This window comes from Electrophorus electricus, chromosome 18 (genome assembly GCF_013358815.1).
Source record: "Electrophorus electricus isolate fEleEle1 chromosome 18, fEleEle1.pri, whole genome shotgun sequence".
NCBI classification, from domain to species: domain Eukaryota; kingdom Metazoa; phylum Chordata; class Actinopteri; order Gymnotiformes; family Gymnotidae; genus Electrophorus; species Electrophorus electricus.
The window spans coordinates 8,603,245-8,621,888 of NC_049552.1; the positions used below are offsets into that span (position 1 = coordinate 8,603,245).

Below are 18,644 nucleotides of genomic sequence, written 5' to 3' on the forward strand. Positions count from 1 at the left end.
AAGTGGAATGCTGTAAACTAGTAAAACTCATTTTCATTCCTTGTTCAGTCAAGTATTTATTTAACTTACTAAACTCACAAATTCAACAAAAGGACTGAAAATGGCTGGTATAGGGGAATTTGGGGGTATCTGTCAGTGGTTTATAGATTCGTTGTGTGCAAGGAGGTGTGTAACTAAGTACCATCTGTTTTACTAGGCAGATAAGTAAATAAATAAACCAAGAAATAAACTGTATCCCCCACTATACACACAACCAGCTCCCCTTGTGGTGTTTTCCGGGATAGTTGATGTACTTCGATTTCGCTGTTTAGTATTCGGGCATCACGTTTGGTCCAGGGGCGACGGAGATGTGCTCATTTCTAGTTAACACGAGGTGTAAGAGGGGGTCTGAGTGAGGAAATCGGCTAAGAAAGAAACATTCTTGGCCCTGTGGGATAGTTATGTTACCTATTTAATATCGACTGGTGATGTGGTAAATTCTTGATTTTTCGCTTTCCACACGCGAAGTTGACGCAGTGAGTTCAGTTGTCTCAGGACGCTGGGACACTGCAGCTGGAGTGTCGGCCCATATCCGGATCTCAGGACAGGTATGGTATGACTATAGCTAATGTGTTAGCTAGCTAGCTATGTTTAATGGTTTACGATGGATATTTTACTTATGTTCTCATTTTCCACAACCAGTTGGGCTTTTCTTTACCTATACACTGGACCTTTTTGCCATCATTGCTTAATGCGTTATAGCTATAGCAGTTATCCGATCTTATATTTAAATTACATTATATCAGACAGCATATGCTGGCTGAACAACATGACAGCTTGCTGTTCTTATGTATATAAAAAACACCTCATTATCTCAGTACGCCATTTATGCTGCTGGCAAGTAATGGGCTTTTAAAGTATTCTACTGCTGCTAAGCTAACTTTAGCCACCAATCCAACAAAAAGATGCTACTTAGTGATACTAAAATATATATTCGGTCGCTATGGTAGTTAATGTATCCCAAGACTTAGTTGCTGTCTACTCAGACTGTGCTAAGAGAAATTATTAACTGCCTAGCTATCTAACAGATCAGAATACTTTGTAGCTAACTAGGTTAAATTCTTGAATCACAGAATCGGTTGCTTACCGAGCAGGTCAAAGTAGTCTTTAAAAACTGGCTAGCTAGTGTCATCTCTATTGAGAATCTGGCTGGCCAGCAGCTATCTAGCTAACTGACTACCAGCAACATTAACTAGCTATCTAGTTACATTTACGGCATTTAGCTTACGCTTTTACCCAAAGCGACTTACTGAGTACAACTTGAACATTTGATGGTTAAGGGCCTTGCTCAGGGGCCCAACAGTGGCAACTTGGCAGTGTTGGGGATTGACCAGCAACCTTCCGATCAAGTCAAGTACCTTAACCACTGAGCTACCGCTGCCCTGGCTAGTTACTTTGCGGCAATAAGACCATAAACGAGGCTAACTAAGTAAAAAATATAAAATTGCTGTTTAGCCTGCCTAGTTTAAAACGAGCACGCTTGATGTTTTTTTTCCCCCCCCCATTTCTTCTAAACCCCATCTTAATTTAAATGCGAAGATCGAGTGGCCCAACGAGACTGACTGGCGCAGCATTATAGCTAACTATCTTGGCTAGCTTTACAGAAGTGGTGTCTTATAATAAATAAACTATATGTCCAAACTATATGAAGAACATGTATAGTTAGCTAGCGTTAGCTACAACAAATATTTATTTTATTCGTGCTACGACAGGAAAGGAGATGGCATACATTATCGCAATGTTATGCATAAGGTATATTTTTATTAATTAGCTAGTGGAATGAAACTAAAATGGTCAGTCATTAGAGGACACTACCAATTTCACAAAGGTACCGGCGATTATTGATCAATTTGTAAGAAAATCGTTTGAAACGTAATAAATATGTTGAATAATGTGATGACGGAACGTGGATCTCTGTTGGATTGCGCCCTAGAAACTAATTTATACATTTAGCTAATAAACACTTTGGACACTCCCATTCTAGCAAGATAAATTTTGCCAGTTTAGTGCCACAGTAATATTGCATAAAATCAGTCCCCGTGTCGTTGCATCTAGATGCTGCTCTGCACAGATAAAGAGGAGTCTCATTGCTAGTTTTAATGTCCTTTAACACCGGAAACTGCACTTATGTTGTAAGTATAGCAAAGCTACAGAGTTGTCAGAACCCAAAAGACTTGAATCTTATTCCTAAACTGTATCTAGGAGCTTGATTCTTATACCTAAAATAAAAGACTATATGAGCCCATTTTGAGACTATATGGTTACCATTTTCAAAGGTCAGCTGGCCAGGCAACCCACACTGAACAGCATTAAGAAGAGTCTATAACAAAGGTGGGATATTTTCCACTGAGTATTCTAGATGAGTGAATGCCACCCATACAACTGTATGGATGGTAATGGCAGTGTCAAGTTTGCTTGGTGGGCTGGCGGTAGTTTGTGCTGGTAAGACAGTAGTAGAATGTCTGCATTGGAAAATGAGTAAGGACTAATTTTTCCTGGTATATTATACTGTTGTCCCAGCACATCTTCGGCTTATGTTTTGTGGCACAAGCAACTGCCATATTACTTAACTGAGCATTACACCTTTCAAGCACCAAGCAGAGGATATCAATATGCACCACCAGGCCGTTCAACTATTAGCAATACTTCTTCATGACCAGCTCAAAAGCCACAGTGACTGCCCCTTCCAGAGGCTATCCCCCTTGAAGCCAGCCTTCTTTTTGCTGGTTCTGGTTCAGTCTCTTTTTGCTTTCCAGAGTTCCACATTATTAATATTGTAGGGGATGTGTGTTTCTTATGCTTTTTTTGCTGCAGTATCTGCAAGCTACTGTGTTGGATATTAGTGTTCTTTTAGCCTTTATCATGAAACATTCTGCATGGTCTCCAAGAAAGCACTTTAGACAACCTTTTAAAGTCACCCTTCATTGGTTGTTAGAGACAAAGAAAACTTAACCAGTTGATTACTTAGAGACATATACTCCACTTACATTTCTGTACGGTTACAAACAAGTGATGGCTTCTTAATTCAGAGACTATAAGTTCATGTGTTATCTCTGATCTGGTGCAGTGCAGTGCAGTGAAGGTTAGGCAGACTGTACCAGGATGTACTCCCTTTCAGAGGTTTGAACAGAGGCCCTCTTGCATACAGCCAGATCAAGAACTTTAAATAAAGCTAATCAAATGAAAACAAAACAAAAGCTATATGTACTTTTCTTACTACAAAATACTGGTGAACTGACCAATCAACCTGAAAAAACAAAGAAAAATATAAAATATTATACAAGCAGCTTGCAACCATCTGACTACCCCTCCCTCAGCCCTGGTTTTTCCCAGGTGTGTAATAGAACTTATCTTAGTTGCTTATTTAGTTTGTAAAACTATAGGTTATTCAGTTAGTTATTTAGTCTGTAAAGCTATAGGGTTTAGCTTCCATATATTATCTTGGTAATGTCACCAGGTATGGCCCAAATAATAAAGATAAACCTTTGTTTATTCTACTTTTGGTACATAAATATAAAATTACATTACACTGGTAACACCCATGTCCATGTTCTAGTTAAAACTATGAAACATCAAATTGCATTTAGATGGGCATGCAAAATTACCTGTCCAGAAAATAAGTAATTTTCTCAACACTCTGAAAACATTTATCCTTAATGTTTATATCAATTTTCTGCCATCGTCATTTCGTTTTGCTTCTTTGATGACAGGGATCCACCCTCCCTTGCTTTTTCTTGTGCTAAATAATAAGTATGATCCTACATTTGTCTAAATTTGGGTTCTGAAACTTCACAACACAAACTGTTTAGCTAAGACTGGCAAGAACCACTGAGTCATCTTCTTTCTGTGTCTTCCAACTGGTGTACCACCAAATTCAAACTGAGGCTTCAATGTAAGAATGCAAAAGGCACTCTCTAGAGCCAGTACTTGGTTTGTCCACTCTTGGTTACTGTAGAAAATGGCAGGCCCATATGGCAGCCTCAGTTGGAAGAGGACATGATCCCTAGGTAGATATGAAGGGCTCATTCTAAACTAACAAACACAACCATTCACAATTTCAGTTCCTTGGAATGCTGAATAGGCGTTTCCAAGTGTAGTCAAATATTAATTTATGGAGCAGTGTTAGAGCTAGCAGATGCAGGAGATACAGGAAGCAGGGTTCCCTCCCCTCCTGGAATGTTGGGTGCAATGACCTTTATGCAGTGTATCCACGTCTCCCTCTCTGCTACTCTAACAGGCATTGGTTTGGTAAGAAGAACTGGCCATGGACATAGTAACCTTGGACTTTTCCTGGTCTTTCGTTTGTAGATCTTAACAACCACCCAGTCGTCCACCTAGAGGCTGTGACTAGCTCCTGGAGCCCCCCTAGACATTTCTGCTCTCACCTGTAAATGCACAGACTTAGATTTTTGCACAATTTAGACATGTATCCAATCAGTTTGTCTCCAACATTCTGTAGGGATACATTCTCAGGAGCCTTGTAAGGAAAGAACTCATGTAATTTCAGGTATTTTCATATTGGCTCTCCAATTAGCACTTTTTGAGGACTCAGACCTGTTTAACTGTTGGACCATCCAAGCATATACATTAATGCAGTTGGCAGAGCATGTACACACTTCATTTCTGTCTGTGCCATCACTTTGGACAATTTCTGCTTAGTTGTCTGATTCAACCTTTCCACTGCACCCCCACTCTGTGGGTGGTAAGCGCCATGAGTCCTTAAACCCATCTCTTGAGGGCTCCCTCTTGAGTCCCAAGATTTCTTTCTTAATTCCACTGAGAGTTTTCCCTTGCCTCGGCTGCGCCTGGATTGCTCAATACGTGCCAATACATTTATTATGCTGCTTTGTGACAACTTCTCTTGTAGAAAACGCTGTATATATTTTAAGTCAAGCTAAATTTACTGTCATGTGGTATGCCTTTCGTCTCTTTAGGTAACTGAGTTGCAGGATTAAACTGTTACAGCTGTGCAATATGGCATGCCAATTATACACTAACCAACCACTTTAATAGGTACAGCTTGCTAGTAACAGAACTGCTTTTGTGGCATAGATTCAACAAGATGCTGGAAACATTTCTCAGAAATTTTGCTGTCAATACATAATAGCAATATGCAGTTGCTGCAGATTTGTCAGCACACCCATGATGCAAATCTCCCATTCCACCACATCCCAAAGGTGCTCTATTGGATTGAAATCTGGTGACCTTGGAGACCATTTTAGTACCGTGAACTCATTGTCCTGTACAAGAAATCAATTTGAGATTGTTTGAGCTTTGGGAGAACACATTATTGCGTTGAAAGTAGTGATCAGAAGATGGGTACACTGTAGTCATAAAGGGATGGACATGGTCATCAACAATACTCAGGTAGGCTGTGGCATTTAAACAAGTGGTATTAAGGGGCCCAAAGAAAATATCCCCCAAACCATTACACCATCACCACCACTAGCATGATCCCTTGATACAAGGCAGGATGGATCTATGTTTTCATGTTGTTTACACCAAATTCTGATCCTGCTATCTGAATGTTGTAGCAGGAAATGAGACTCGTGAGACTAGGAAATGTTTTTCCAAACTTCTGTTGTCTAGTTTTGGAGAGCCCATGCAAACTGTAGTCTCAGTTGCTCTAACACTAGCTGACAGGGGTGACACCCAGTGTGGTCTTCTGCTGTTGAAGCACATCTGCATCAAGGTTCAACATTTGTGCATTCAAAGATGCTACTCTGCATACCTCTGTTGTAACGAGTAGTTATTTGACTTATTGTTGCCTTTCTATGAGCTCACACCAGTCAGGCCATTCTTCACTAACCTCTGGCATCAAAAGGCATTTTCATCCAGAGAACTGATGCTTACTGGATATTTTCTCTTTTTCTGACCATTCTCTGTAAACCCTAGAGATGGTTGTGTGTGAAAATACCAGTAGATCAGCAGTTTCTGAAATTCTCAGATCAGCTTCTCTAGCACCAACACCCATGCCACAAAGTCACTTAAATCACCTTTCTTCCTCATTCTGATGCTTGGTTTGAACTTCAGCAGCAGGTCGTCTCGACCATGTCTACATGCCTAAATGCGTTTCCTGCCATGTAATTAGATGAGTAGATATTTGCTTTAACGAACAGGTGAACCTAATAAACTTTGTTACAATGTGAGTAGCCTAGTGTTACTCAAATGGATGGTTAACATAGAGGTTAGTATAGAGTACATGGCATACAGTATGTAGGCATTTAGTATGTATACATCAACTAAATCTAAACAGGCCAAAACAGCTTCTGCAGCAAGAAAGTGAACACACAGCAGATGACTTCTCGTGATAAGGTTTAATCATTATGAGTAGCAAGTTATAGTTATGACTGAATACAGCTTGTGCAATTGACAGTTAAGGGTTTTGCTCAGTGGCCATCAGTGGCAAATTGGCAGTGGTGGGCCTTGGACTGGCAACCTTCTGATTCCTAGTCAAGTACCTTAACCACTGAGCTACCACTGCCCCTGAATTGAGGAAATTCATGACTGATTAACAGATTGACCTTGTTCTGAAATAATGAAATAATAAATATTTAACTGAACTTTAGCAAAGTTGCAACTTTTAAGGTGAGCTATAGTCATATTCACCAAGGACACAGAACAGAGCTGTTTCACATGCCTCCCAGAGTGAGAAATAAATCATACATGTAAAGAAATATGGTTCTACCTCATGGAAATACAGAGGACTCTACTGGTACATTTACATTGCAGCAAAGTGAAGTATATTTTATGAGATTGTCCAGACACAGACAGCGGACAGAGGCACTTAATAGGCATGTTGAGAAATCCTTACCAACCAAGGCTGTGAGTAACATGTCTTATCTGCCAGTTCACAAACATTTGTGTTAGAGACAAATTGTACATAAAGGAAAATTTACTGTCGTTCCAGCCTTAATTGACTCGAGTTGCTGGCAGCTTTCTAACAGAGGCGCTCATGTGAGATTAGCATGGTTGCTGTTGCCTGTTTTTAAGGTCAGCTCCCTGGATTGCAGCCCTATCGGAACTGGGTTTATTACCACAAACTGTTCCCATTGAGCTACACGGTAGTGCTTGGCCTTTCCCTCAGCGTTTCCCTCAGTAGAATTTCCCTTTCCTTCAGACACTCAAGGAACCTCAAAGATTTCTGGGCTTTGCCAACGTTTACAGATGATTTATATGAAATCTCAGCACAATAACTTCACCCCTCACTTCTCTGCTAAAGAGAAAACCCTGAGCCCTGCACTGGAACCCATGATCTGAGCAAGTATTCCTGGCTTTAAAGACCACTTTTACTGAAGCTCCTGGGTTATACCACCCTGACCTGGGGAACCCTTTGTGATGGATGTAGATGCCACAGAGGTGGGAGTTAGAGCAGTTCTGTCTCAACGGTGCAGTAAGCCCCATAAGTTGCATCCCATTGCCTACTTCTCACATAAACTGTCACCAGTTGAGTGGAACTAATAACACACTATGGCATTTGGCTGACGCTTTTGTCCAAAGCAACTTACAATTAGGACTGAGTACAGTTTTGAGCAACTGAGGGTTAAGGGCCTTGCTCAGGGGCCCAACAGTGGCAAATTGGCTTGAACTGGCAACCTTCTGAATACTAGTCAAGTACCATAACCACTGAGCTATCACTGCCCTACAACTATGATGTAGGTAACAGGGAACTGCTAGCAGTCAAGTTAGCATTGGAGGAATGGACACACTGGCTAGAAGGGCCTAAACACACATTTGTGGTATGGACAGTCCACAAGAATCTAGAATGCATACAAAAGGCAAAACATTTTTCTTCTCAACAGGCTTGGTGGTTGCTGTTTTTTCATCGATTTGATTTTCAAAAAAAGTTTCGATCAGCAACACAGAATGCTAAAGCAGACGCTCTGTCACAGATCTGCGAAGTAAGTGAATTGGAGTTGGAGACTAAACCTCAGCCTGTCTTACCCACAGAATATATTGTCGTAGCTGGGAGTTTGACAAGGTATTGAAAAGTAAATTGCATGATGCTTCTATCCCTCAGTCCTGTCTGGAGGGGAGACTTTACGTACTGCCAGATTTTTGTGATAGACTAATTACTTGGGTTCACACATCACTCACCTCAGGTCATCCTGGTGAGAATAAGACCCAGCAGATAAGTTTAAGCATATATTAGTGGGAGATTGTCATGATACAATGTTATCGCCTCTTGTACAGATTGTGCCCAATCGAAGACGCCTAGGGCACTACCAGCCAGTAAGCTCCTGCCTCTCCCCATTCCAGAGAGACCTTGGTTGCATATTGCAATTGACTTTGTAACAAACCTACCACTGTCTGAATGAAGGACCACTATCCTTACTATTTTGGACAGGTTTTTGAAAGCTTTCAGGCTCATGCCATTGCTGTCTCCCTCTGCTTTTGAAATGGCTGAGATCCTGTTTCTGCAGGTTTTTAGGAACTTTGGGCTTTCAGACAGGGGACCACAATTCACCACTCAAGTGTGGCGAGCCTTTATGGAGAAGATTGCGGTAAATGTAAGTTTGACATCTGGATATCATCCACAAAGCAACGGTCAAGCAGAGTGGGTTAATGAGGAGCTGGGAATATTCTTGTGATTTGTACTGTAGGGACCAACAGAATGACTGGGCACAATATACAGTCTGGCCTAAGATGGCACCAAATTCAATTGTACACTCTGCCACTGGTTTTACCCCCTTTCAGTGTGTGCTGGGATTACCGAACTCTATTTGTTCTATGGGATCCAGAGCCCATGGCTTCACCTACAGAAGATGAGTGGATGAAGTGGAGTGAGCATGTGTGGTGAAAATGCTCAACAACACCTACAACAAGCCATCCGCTGTTTTCAGCATCATGCGGATCGCAGAATAACACCAAACCCCACATATCTACCAGGAGACCGGGTATGGTTGTCAACCTGAGATCTATGCAGTCAACCTGAGATCTACCTAGGTCCCTTCTTGGTAGACAAGAGAATTAAAGAAGTGACGTACAGGTTAAAGCTCCCAGCACCTACCATGTTTTGCCATCCTTTCATGTGTCTCTCCTGAAGCCATTTGTTACAGGGCCACTGAACTCTACTTGCGGGGAACATTCCCCCACCACTGGAGGTTGAAGGTTCACATGTTAGGGAGATACTGAATTCCAGAAGAAGGGGAACTGAGCTCCAATACCTCATTGATTGGGAGGGATTTGGACAAGAGGAGAGTTGTTGGGTACCCCGGAGGGATGTATAAATACTACTCTGCTCCTGGATTTTCATCTATTGCACCCTGATAGACCTGCTCCTAGTCCTCGCGGTCATCCTCACGACTGTTTGGCTTTGCTGCCCATCTCAGACACGATGGGGGATGGGGGTGGTACCACAAGAACACAATACTCTAAGGACTAAAATACCCATAAACCTCTTGTTTGTTCCCAGTCACCTGATTTTTTTTAGTAGCACCCGTGTCTCATTTTCCCTGATTTATTTCACTATCTAAGCCCATACCATTCATTTAATCATTGCGAAGTCTCATTGGCCTAGCCTTTCGATTCTGAGCCATGTATCCTATTTATTCAACTCTGTATTCTTGGATATTTTGACTTTTTGCCTGTTTCCCAGGATTTTCCTCTCTTGTCTGTCCATGTGCTAGTTTTGGATAATACTGCTGTTTTTTGGTTTTTGAACTCTGCCCATTTTGACTACATCTCTGGCTACCCCTGTGATATTAAAGTAAGCTTGTTTTACTGCAGTTGACTCCGTCTCGTTGCCACAATACCGGACAACAAAAAAACGTTACCTCAACAAAAAACAGATAAAGAGAGTCAGTTATATTGTTGTGGCGTAATAGTCCATGTAAATGCAAACCAGTTTATGGCTTGGGGTGTTTTAGCATGCTAAAAATGCAATGGCCATATCCGTTACAGATAAACATAACACATTTGTTGGGATCCCGGGTTAAATAGATTTGGAACTAAGCAAGCTGTCTGATGTATCTCAGAATTAACATTGCATACATCTTGTACCAAACAGCAGCTACTATTAGATTCTTAACTGCCAAGAATGGAGAATTTGCTTGTAAGGAATCGCAGAGAACCATGCTCAGTTAAAGAATAGAGAATTCAGCCAATACTTGTTCTATCTCAGAAGACAAAGGATACTGAGCTTAGAAAGAACAATAATCAGATTTAAGAGAACATCTATATCAGACACTCGAGACTGAATTGATGCAGGTTCATTTACAGCATGGTGACTACGACACAGCAACCGAAAACAGTGGAATGTTTCAACTCCATGTGGCAGCAGTAAAATATTTGTATTTATACTGCACCCAGTCAGTTGGGCAAGAAACTCTCTCTAACCAGGGGCCTTCCTGTTTTATCAACTGAAATATGTGGACAGGAACCTGCGACCCCCCCCCCTTCCCTTGACATCTAGCTGCTCTATGCTAAATGAAACTTTATCTGCACAGTAAGGAGAATCACAATCCATAATATAAAGAACAATAGATTCAGGACCTGGTGCGGGAAATCATTTTGATTCAATATGAACATCAGGTTGAAAAGAGGAAATGTAGCAACTGCAATGTAAAATCTTAAGGTGTTCCCAGAATGAAAAATATGGATTCGTATGAACCTCACTGTAATGGATGAATCCATAATGTTCCAGTGAGTATAAATAATCATGAGAGGCACTCCCCATTTGTGGGAAAAGACCATTTGGGGAGCAATAAACCTAGAAAATCTTGGCCCAACAAATTAACTGGGTATGTTTTAGAAATGGAAAAACTTGGTAGCCAAGTGAACACTATTGTTCCATGACTAGCAAACATGAAACCTCAGCTGTGAGAATGGAATCAGGAATGCAAAATAATGGAGCTATAGTCCAGTATCAACCAAAAATAACCTGATCAATGCAAATATTGATCAGTGCAGCTGGCAGAATACTGACGATGTGGCCAGGTTAATGCATTATAGATATTAGACTCTCCATGTATGTGTGGGCAGTCCATCTGTGGCTTAGACTAACTCTCTTCTGGCTTTTTTCTTTCAGCCTTCATTTCCCACTTTTTAAACTCTGACCAATCTGTTTTTTTCCTTTTTCATCTTCCATTCTCTCCATACATTCTTGCAAAAATGTAGTACTTGAAGTACCCTGTTTATTAAACTTCCCACAAGTTATTTGACACCATAATATAATGTTTCTCATCTAAATTCTTCCATATTGTAAACATTTTGATCATTGGACCAGATTCTGAAGATTTCTTACCCTGTGAATTTGCCATACTCACAAACAGAATAGTATGTTCAACACAGAAATAATTACATTGATCAAAAATGAAAAAAACAATTCCTTTTTATGTTATAAAAAAAAAAAAAACTTCTTAATGAATATGCTTTTTACTTCTTTGTGCTGAGACCCTAGCCCACATTCTCTAAGTGGGACTTTAGCCCACTTTGTTTATTTCACTTATTTACACTACAGGGTCCCTAACCTGTATTGCATTTACATCACATTTACATTTATGGAATTTAGCAGACACTCTTATCCAGAGCGACTTACAAAAGTGCTTTGTCATTTACTCATAGAATACATCCTAGCCAGTAGAGTAGGTTAGAATCCAATATACTAATGATCGAGAATACTGTAGAAATACAGGCATTCTAACTCAACTTGCCAGTAGCTACTGTACAGGTCTTGGGAGCTTTTCTAGCTAGACCCAGTGAGGTAGTCTATCTTATCATCTATGCGCAACAATGGGTAAGAATCCAGGTTGGTGATAGCATTGGGGAGGTGAGAATCCACAAAAATGCCAGCCCTGTTCTTTTTTTCTTGACCTAGATGACTGGTAGTTCAGTGGTAGGGCTGTTTAAGGATGTAATAATTGGAGTAAATGCCATAATCTCACAGGCTGTTTGAGGGTGTAATTATTGGCAGCAAATGCCATATCTCAGATTTTTCCTATTGCTACTACCTGCCACTTTGAATATGGGAGTCTGTGTGCTCCCAAGCCTTGCCACTGCACTTCCTGTGTCTAACTGCTGTTGCATCAGATCAGTGCTAATAGTCATTTTATCATATTTTGATAATGTCAACATGTTCTTCTAACAGCTCTTTCAGTATAGCATGAAATAACTGTTTAACTTGTCTTTAAGTTCTCCACAAAGTACCCTTTGATTGCTCCTGCATATGATTGACTAATGGGTGATTAAACACTTCATCACATTGCTCTACAGTCTGGCCTGGCAGCTGCTACATGTTAAATGATGGAGATGTTGAACCTGGTGCTTAGGACAGTGTATTAATGTAAGTCTATTCTGACCTTTGTAGAAATGCTCCAATAACAATAGGTGTACCTTGAACATCTGCCACAGGCACCACTCCATGAAAAAATCAGTGTTGGAACAGCTATGCCTAATTCCCATCAAGTAGTTCTCTAGAAACCAGCTCTGTTACCATTACCAACATCTCACTCTCTTCACTATCGTATGCCGCATCTTTGAAACCTACTATTCACTATCATTATAGACTTTTTTCCAGCACTGGATCAACCCTCTGTCACCACGGTTCTCTTTGTCCGGCCAGTGTTGCATTGTTTGTTAACTGGCTCTTCACTAGCAGCCAGGCTCCACTCTGCCATGACATCACTCTCTTGCTGACTTGATTTTAAGATTGGTGCCAGTCAAGGTGCATGACACGACTTCCAGGAACTTATTGAATTGCCTAGAGTTATTTTTAGTCTTTACTTGACTAGAGTGGTGGTCCTCTGCTCCACTTTTGACAAAAGTGTCACTCTGGCAAAGCAAAGCAAGAGACGGAGGATTCAGGCTAATTTCAGTACTTTTCATTTAACAAAGGGATCATGCATTGAGAAAGGGTGCAAAAAAACCCAACAACCTGGTACTAAGGCAGCTGGAAGACCGCCCAGTCATAGTTTCTGGAGCTAAAATTATGACATATAACCTAAAACTTTAAACGCAACTATTTAAAGACTATTTGTATGGTGAAGTTGTAAGGGTAGTGCACTACCCCAACGCCATGCTACTGAAGCACAGTAAAGATACTTCAGCAGGTTAAAGGTAAAGGTAAAATAAGAAACATGTTGGAATCATGGTAAATTACAGTAGCAGAAGAATTAAGGGTGTGTGTAGATTTTAGAATGATTCTGTCTTCGCAGGCTCCTGAATGAAGTGAGCGCTGATGGACCGGATGAAGATTATTAAGAGACGGTTGTCTATGAGCCTGCGGAGTGCCCGACCAGTGGATGAAAACTTGTCAGAGCTCACGGAACACACGGCAGCGGATGAGCCACCAACCTCACAGGAAAATGGTGAAAACACACACACACATTTTAAGCAAATGCCTCAGTAGTTGCATGGGTGGTAAGCTATATATTGCTGAAATCAATTACTTGTTTACAGTTATGGTATAAAAATGCATGTACTTAGCCTAAATGAATGACTGTTTTCAGACATCATCACCAAGTGTTTTATTTTCTTTTGTCTTTTTTGCCTATACTCAGCAGGGCATCAGTGTTCATTCTTAGGATAATATAGGTACTGAATTCAGAAAACTATGTACTGGTGATGCAACACAACAGTGAATAAAGTGGGTTTGTGCATATGGTTCCTACACAGGAATGGAAAGTATAGTAACTTATGGAAACTTTTCATAGTCAATAAAATGTCTTTTTTGGCCCATTTTCTTTGAAAAGAAGCTGCCTAATAATGATGCACACCTTGATATAGGGTGTTGAACTTCTTCGGCCACACCCTCCTTCATTATACAAACGCATATAATCTGATATGCTTAGAGTTGGAAAATATGCATAAAAATGATATGGTCAAAATACTCTATTGCCTAATAATTGTGCACACAGTGTATGTACTTATCCAATCAGCCAAACATGGCAGAATCACAGTGCATAAAATCATGGATAAAATCAGGCCAACACAGGTCAAGAGCTTCAGTTAATGTTCACTTCAAATCTCAAAAATTGGGGGAAAGATTTATGAGTGAGTTGACATGGTTATTGGTACTAATCAGGCTGTTCTGAATATTTCAGAAACTGCTAATTTCCTAAGATTTTCACACACAGCAGTATGTAATCATGCAAAAAAGTTCAAAGTTCACAGTTTATTTGTCACGTACATAGTCATACATGGTATAACTGGCAGTGAAATGCTTTTTGTAACTGCTCTGTCCATGGCCGAGTTCTATAGCTGGAAACATCTCATTAAAGGGAGAGGTCAAATGAGAATGGCCAGACTTGTTTCATATGAAAGGAAGGCAATGGTATCTCAAATTACCAGTCTGCGTAATTGTAGTGAGCAGAAAACCATGTCTGAATATACAACATGCCTAAAGGTACAGTACACACTACCTCACTGATTCACTGATAAATGACAGTTAAAGAGTGGAAAACCATTGCCTAGTCTGATGAATCACAATTTGAACTGTTGTGACATACAGATGATGGGATCAGGACTGGGCATAAACAGCATGAATCCAAGGACCCAATGTGCCCAGTCTCAATTCAGGCTGCTGGTGGTGTAATAGTATAGGGGAATGTTTTTGGTATGCATTAGTACTCTAATACAAAACAATACAAAACAAGCATCATTTAAATGTTAAAGCCCATAAGAGTACCCATCTTATAATAACTACTTCCAGCATGATAATATCCCATGTTAAAAAGCACTGACTTCTGTGTACTTCATTGGCCTCCCTAGTCACCAAATCTGAATCCACTATTGGACTTTGGAGATGTGGTAGTATTGGAGATTCGCAGGACAGCTGACAAAACTGTAGTAATTACATTATGCAGTCATGTCAACATAGTCCAAAATGACAAACGAATAATTCAAGCTCTTGTGAAATCTGTTTCACCAGAGGCTGTTCTGAGAGCAGATGGTGGTCCTCCTCAGTATCAGTTGTGTGTGTGTGTGTGTGTGTGTGTGTGTGTGTGTTTGATTGATTGCGTGTGTGTGTGTGCGTGCATGCTAATATATGTGGTGGAGTGCAAATATAGTGGAAGTCAGACTGGGTTAGCAGGCATTGTGCAATATTAAATAGTAAATTAAATGTCACATAACCACATTTAATGTGTTTTCAAACAATGCGCATACAACACATGTTCAACATCTGTATTTAGGAATTCCATGAAGGAAACTATAATAGTTCACCTACAAGAACTTTATGCTCAATTCTACTACATTTGCCTTTATATATGCTCTTTATTTCTGTTTTATATATTCTCTATGTCTCTCTTTCTTTCCTTGGCATGGCTCCTTTGTCCTGTAAGTAATTTTGTACCCAAGTCTCCTACAGCTGTTTGTTTTTATATTTTTCACCTCTCTCTCTCTCTCTCGCTCTCTCTCTCCCTGTCTCTCCCTGTCTCTCTCTCCCCCAGAGCCCATGGTTTGCCCCGTGCCCCCTCCTGCATCCCACAGTGCCCCGTCGTTCTTGCGACAGTATGCAGGGGGTTTGGGGCGCGGAGCGATCCGTAGAGATGGTCTGGATCGCCCCTACCTCTCCCTACACAGGACTGGCTCTCTCGGTGACTTTCTGTCCCTTTTATTTTCTCTTTTGCATGTCTCTCTGATTCTCTTTCTTTCTTTCTTTCTTTCTTTCTTTTTCTTTCTTTCTTTCTGTTTTTGTTTGAATTTGTTGTGCCCATGTGCTCCTCGAAAATGTCAGTCTTGGAGGAATTGACAAAATCATGGAAGGGTCTTGTCAAATATATATTTATATATCTCAAGCATATTTATTCAATTTCTGTCAGTGATTTTGTCTAAACAAGGAAAATATACCACATCAAAACAAGCTTTTCATGTAAATAATGTATTTTATAAACAATTACATTCAGAACAGAAAGTCCAGTCAGCATGAGAGACTAAAAAGACCTATACTATATTGCCAAAATTATTTGCTAACCCATCCAAATAATTGAATTTAGGTATTCCGATCACTTCCATGGCCACAGGTGTATAAATCCAAGCACCTAGGCATGTAGACTGCTTCTATAAACATTTGTGAAAGAACGGGTCACTCTCAGGAGCTCAGTGAATTCCAGTGTGGTACTGTGATAGGATGCCACCTGTGCAACAAGTCCAGTTGTGAAAATTCCTCATTACTAAATATTCCACAGTCAACTGTCAGTGGTATTATAACAAAGTGGAAGCGATTGGGAATGACAGCAACTCAGCCACAAAGTGGTAGGCCACTTAAAATGACAGAGCGTGGTCGGCGGATGTTGAGGTGCATAGTGCACAGAGGTCAGAGTCAATGGCTACAGACCTCCAAACTTCATGTGGCCTTCAGGTTACCTCAAGAACAGTCTGTAGAGAGCTTCACGGAATGGGTTTCCATGGCCGAGCAGCTGCATCCAAGCCTTACATCACCAAACACAATGCAAAGCGTCAGATGCAGTGGTGTAAAGCATGCCGCCACTGGACTCTAGAGCAGTGGAGATGTGTTCTCTGGAGTGACAAATTACGCTTCTCCGTCTGGCAATCCGATGGACGAATCTGGGTTTGGCGGTTGCCAGGAGAACAGTACTTGTCTGACTACATTGTGCCAAGTTTGGTGGAGGGGGGATTATGGTGTGGGGTTGGGCTCGGCCCCTTAGGTCCAGTGAAAAGAACTATTAATGCTTTAGCATACCAAGAGATTTTGCACAATTTCATACTCCCAACTTTGTGAGAACAGTTTGGGGATGGCCCCTTCCTGTTCCAACATGACTGCACACCAGTGCACAAAGCAAGGTCCATAAAGACATGGATGAGTGAGTTTGGTGTGGAAGAAATTGACTGGCCTGCACAGAGTATGGACCTCAACCCGATAGAACGCCTTTGGGATGAATTATTGCGGAGCTTGCGAGCCAGGCCTTCTCGTCCAACATCAGTGTCTGACCTCACAAATGCGCTTCTGGAAGAATGGTCAAAAATTCCCATAAACACACTCCTAAACCTTGTGGAAAGCCTTCCCAGAATAATTGAAGCTGTTATAGCTACATAGAGTGGGCCAATAACATATTAAACCCTGTGGATTAAGATTGGAATGTCACTCAAGTTCATATGCGTGTGAAGGCAGACAAGCAAATACTTTTGGCAATATCGTGTAAGTAGGCTAAAGCAACTGTTAAATTTAACAGTTAAAATTACTGCTTACTAATGATAGATGCTTATAATGCTAGCCAGCAATCAAATCGCAGGTTTAATAAGTATTACCTATTACCAATAAATGGTGGAAACCTATATGGTTTACTTCTGTGTGAAGGGCTCACCATTCCTTGCTTTTGTACAAGCTGAAATGAGTGCAGAACAAAAGTATTCATAATGTCATTGTGTAAGCAGCATCTGTCAAGCACAAGGTGTTGCATGGTTCAGGCTTGGCATTGCTTTTAGCTAAAGATATCAACAACAAATTTAAACTGTACGGTGTCTGAAAAGGATACAGATACACTTTTGTTTCAGTTTAATAACAAACCTCAGAGTAAACCAGAGCAGAGTAATTGTGTTGTATTTCTGTATCAAGTCAAATCATACCCTAGCCATGTTCACAGATTTAAATTTGATGTCAGCAATAACAATTTTGTTTTTTCATTTTTCAAAACTCTCCAAAAGCTGTAAGGTTATATGTAAGGTTATACATCAGCTTCAGTGCATGTTCCTAGGCAATGAATATAGAGGTTGCTGATTTGTTTGTTTGTGTGTGTGTGTGTGTGTGTGTGTGTGTGTGTTTGTGTGTGTGCGCATACGTGTTGTAGGGGTTTTAATATATTTTGTGTATATGTGTTTGTGGGCAGGCATAGTGCATGAGAATGTAAAGATGGGCTCAGATGGAGAGAGCGATCAGGCTTCTGGCACTTCGTCTGATGAGGTGCAGAGTCCCGTCAGAGTCAGAATGCGTAACAACCATCCCCGACGTATCTCCAATGAGGTAACATATAATCATCTCATAAAGCAGCATACTCACCAACAGCATAACTATTCCTGATGCATCTAGCATGAAGTCAATCAAACATTCTCATACAGCAAACCTATACTCTCAACAGCACTTTCACAAATAGGAAATGTTATTGATTTTGGTGGTTTTACTATGTACTTTAAAACCTGATAAGGATAAATTGAATATGCATTTGGAACATAATGGAACAGAATGATGCTTTTTAAACAACTCTGGAAGTCATGTTTAATGTGCTGAATTTACCAGTGTTACTCTGCTGCAGTGTATGTTTTCAGAATTATTTGGGGTGGAATCTGAAGAGCATATGGAATATTAATTTTTAATATTTTATTTTTTTGCTTTTGCTTAATCAAAAGACGTTTTCACTTAACAGGTCTTAAAATCTCAAATGTGTGCCTTTGCATGATAAACGCAAAGATTAAAGAAGTAGCTTGTATTTTATCCATTGCATAATGGAGGAGAGATAACTGACTTGAACAGCTACAAGCTACAAACCTGTGACTTCAAATATACTAGAATGATCGATAGTGAACAATAAATCAGTGGATCACTCACTGTTGCTAAAATATTACATAGTTAGGTAGTTCACAAAGAACAGAACTCCTGTTCTGATGGATGATATTGTGGGGACCTAGGAAGATGTTAATCTGAATTTCTT

The 18,644-nt window shown here is 40.4% G+C and overlaps 1 protein-coding gene across 7 annotated transcripts in view; it reads left to right on the forward strand.

Annotated features, from left to right (window-relative positions):
• The first annotated feature begins 321 nt into the window (after positions 1-321).
• Positions 322-18,644, forward strand: part of LOC113577265 (cyclin-dependent kinase 17) — a 37,128-nt gene continuing 18,805 nt past the window's right edge. For 5 of the 7 annotated variants that reach the window (XR_003410610.2, XR_003410611.2, XM_027009804.2 and 2 more), the window contains exons 1-4: positions 322-587; positions 13,194-13,346; positions 15,429-15,575; positions 17,826-17,959. Coding sequence is in view for 5 of the 7 variants with exons in the window: in XM_027009804.2 (XP_026865605.1) it covers positions 13,217-13,346; positions 15,429-15,575; positions 17,826-17,959 (411 nt within the window). In the remaining 2 variants the exon portion in view is untranslated. The remainder of the gene's footprint in view (positions 588-13,193; positions 13,347-15,428; positions 15,576-17,825; positions 17,960-18,644) is intronic. The other 2 variants (XM_027009807.2, XM_027009806.2) reach the window with 1 other exon arrangement.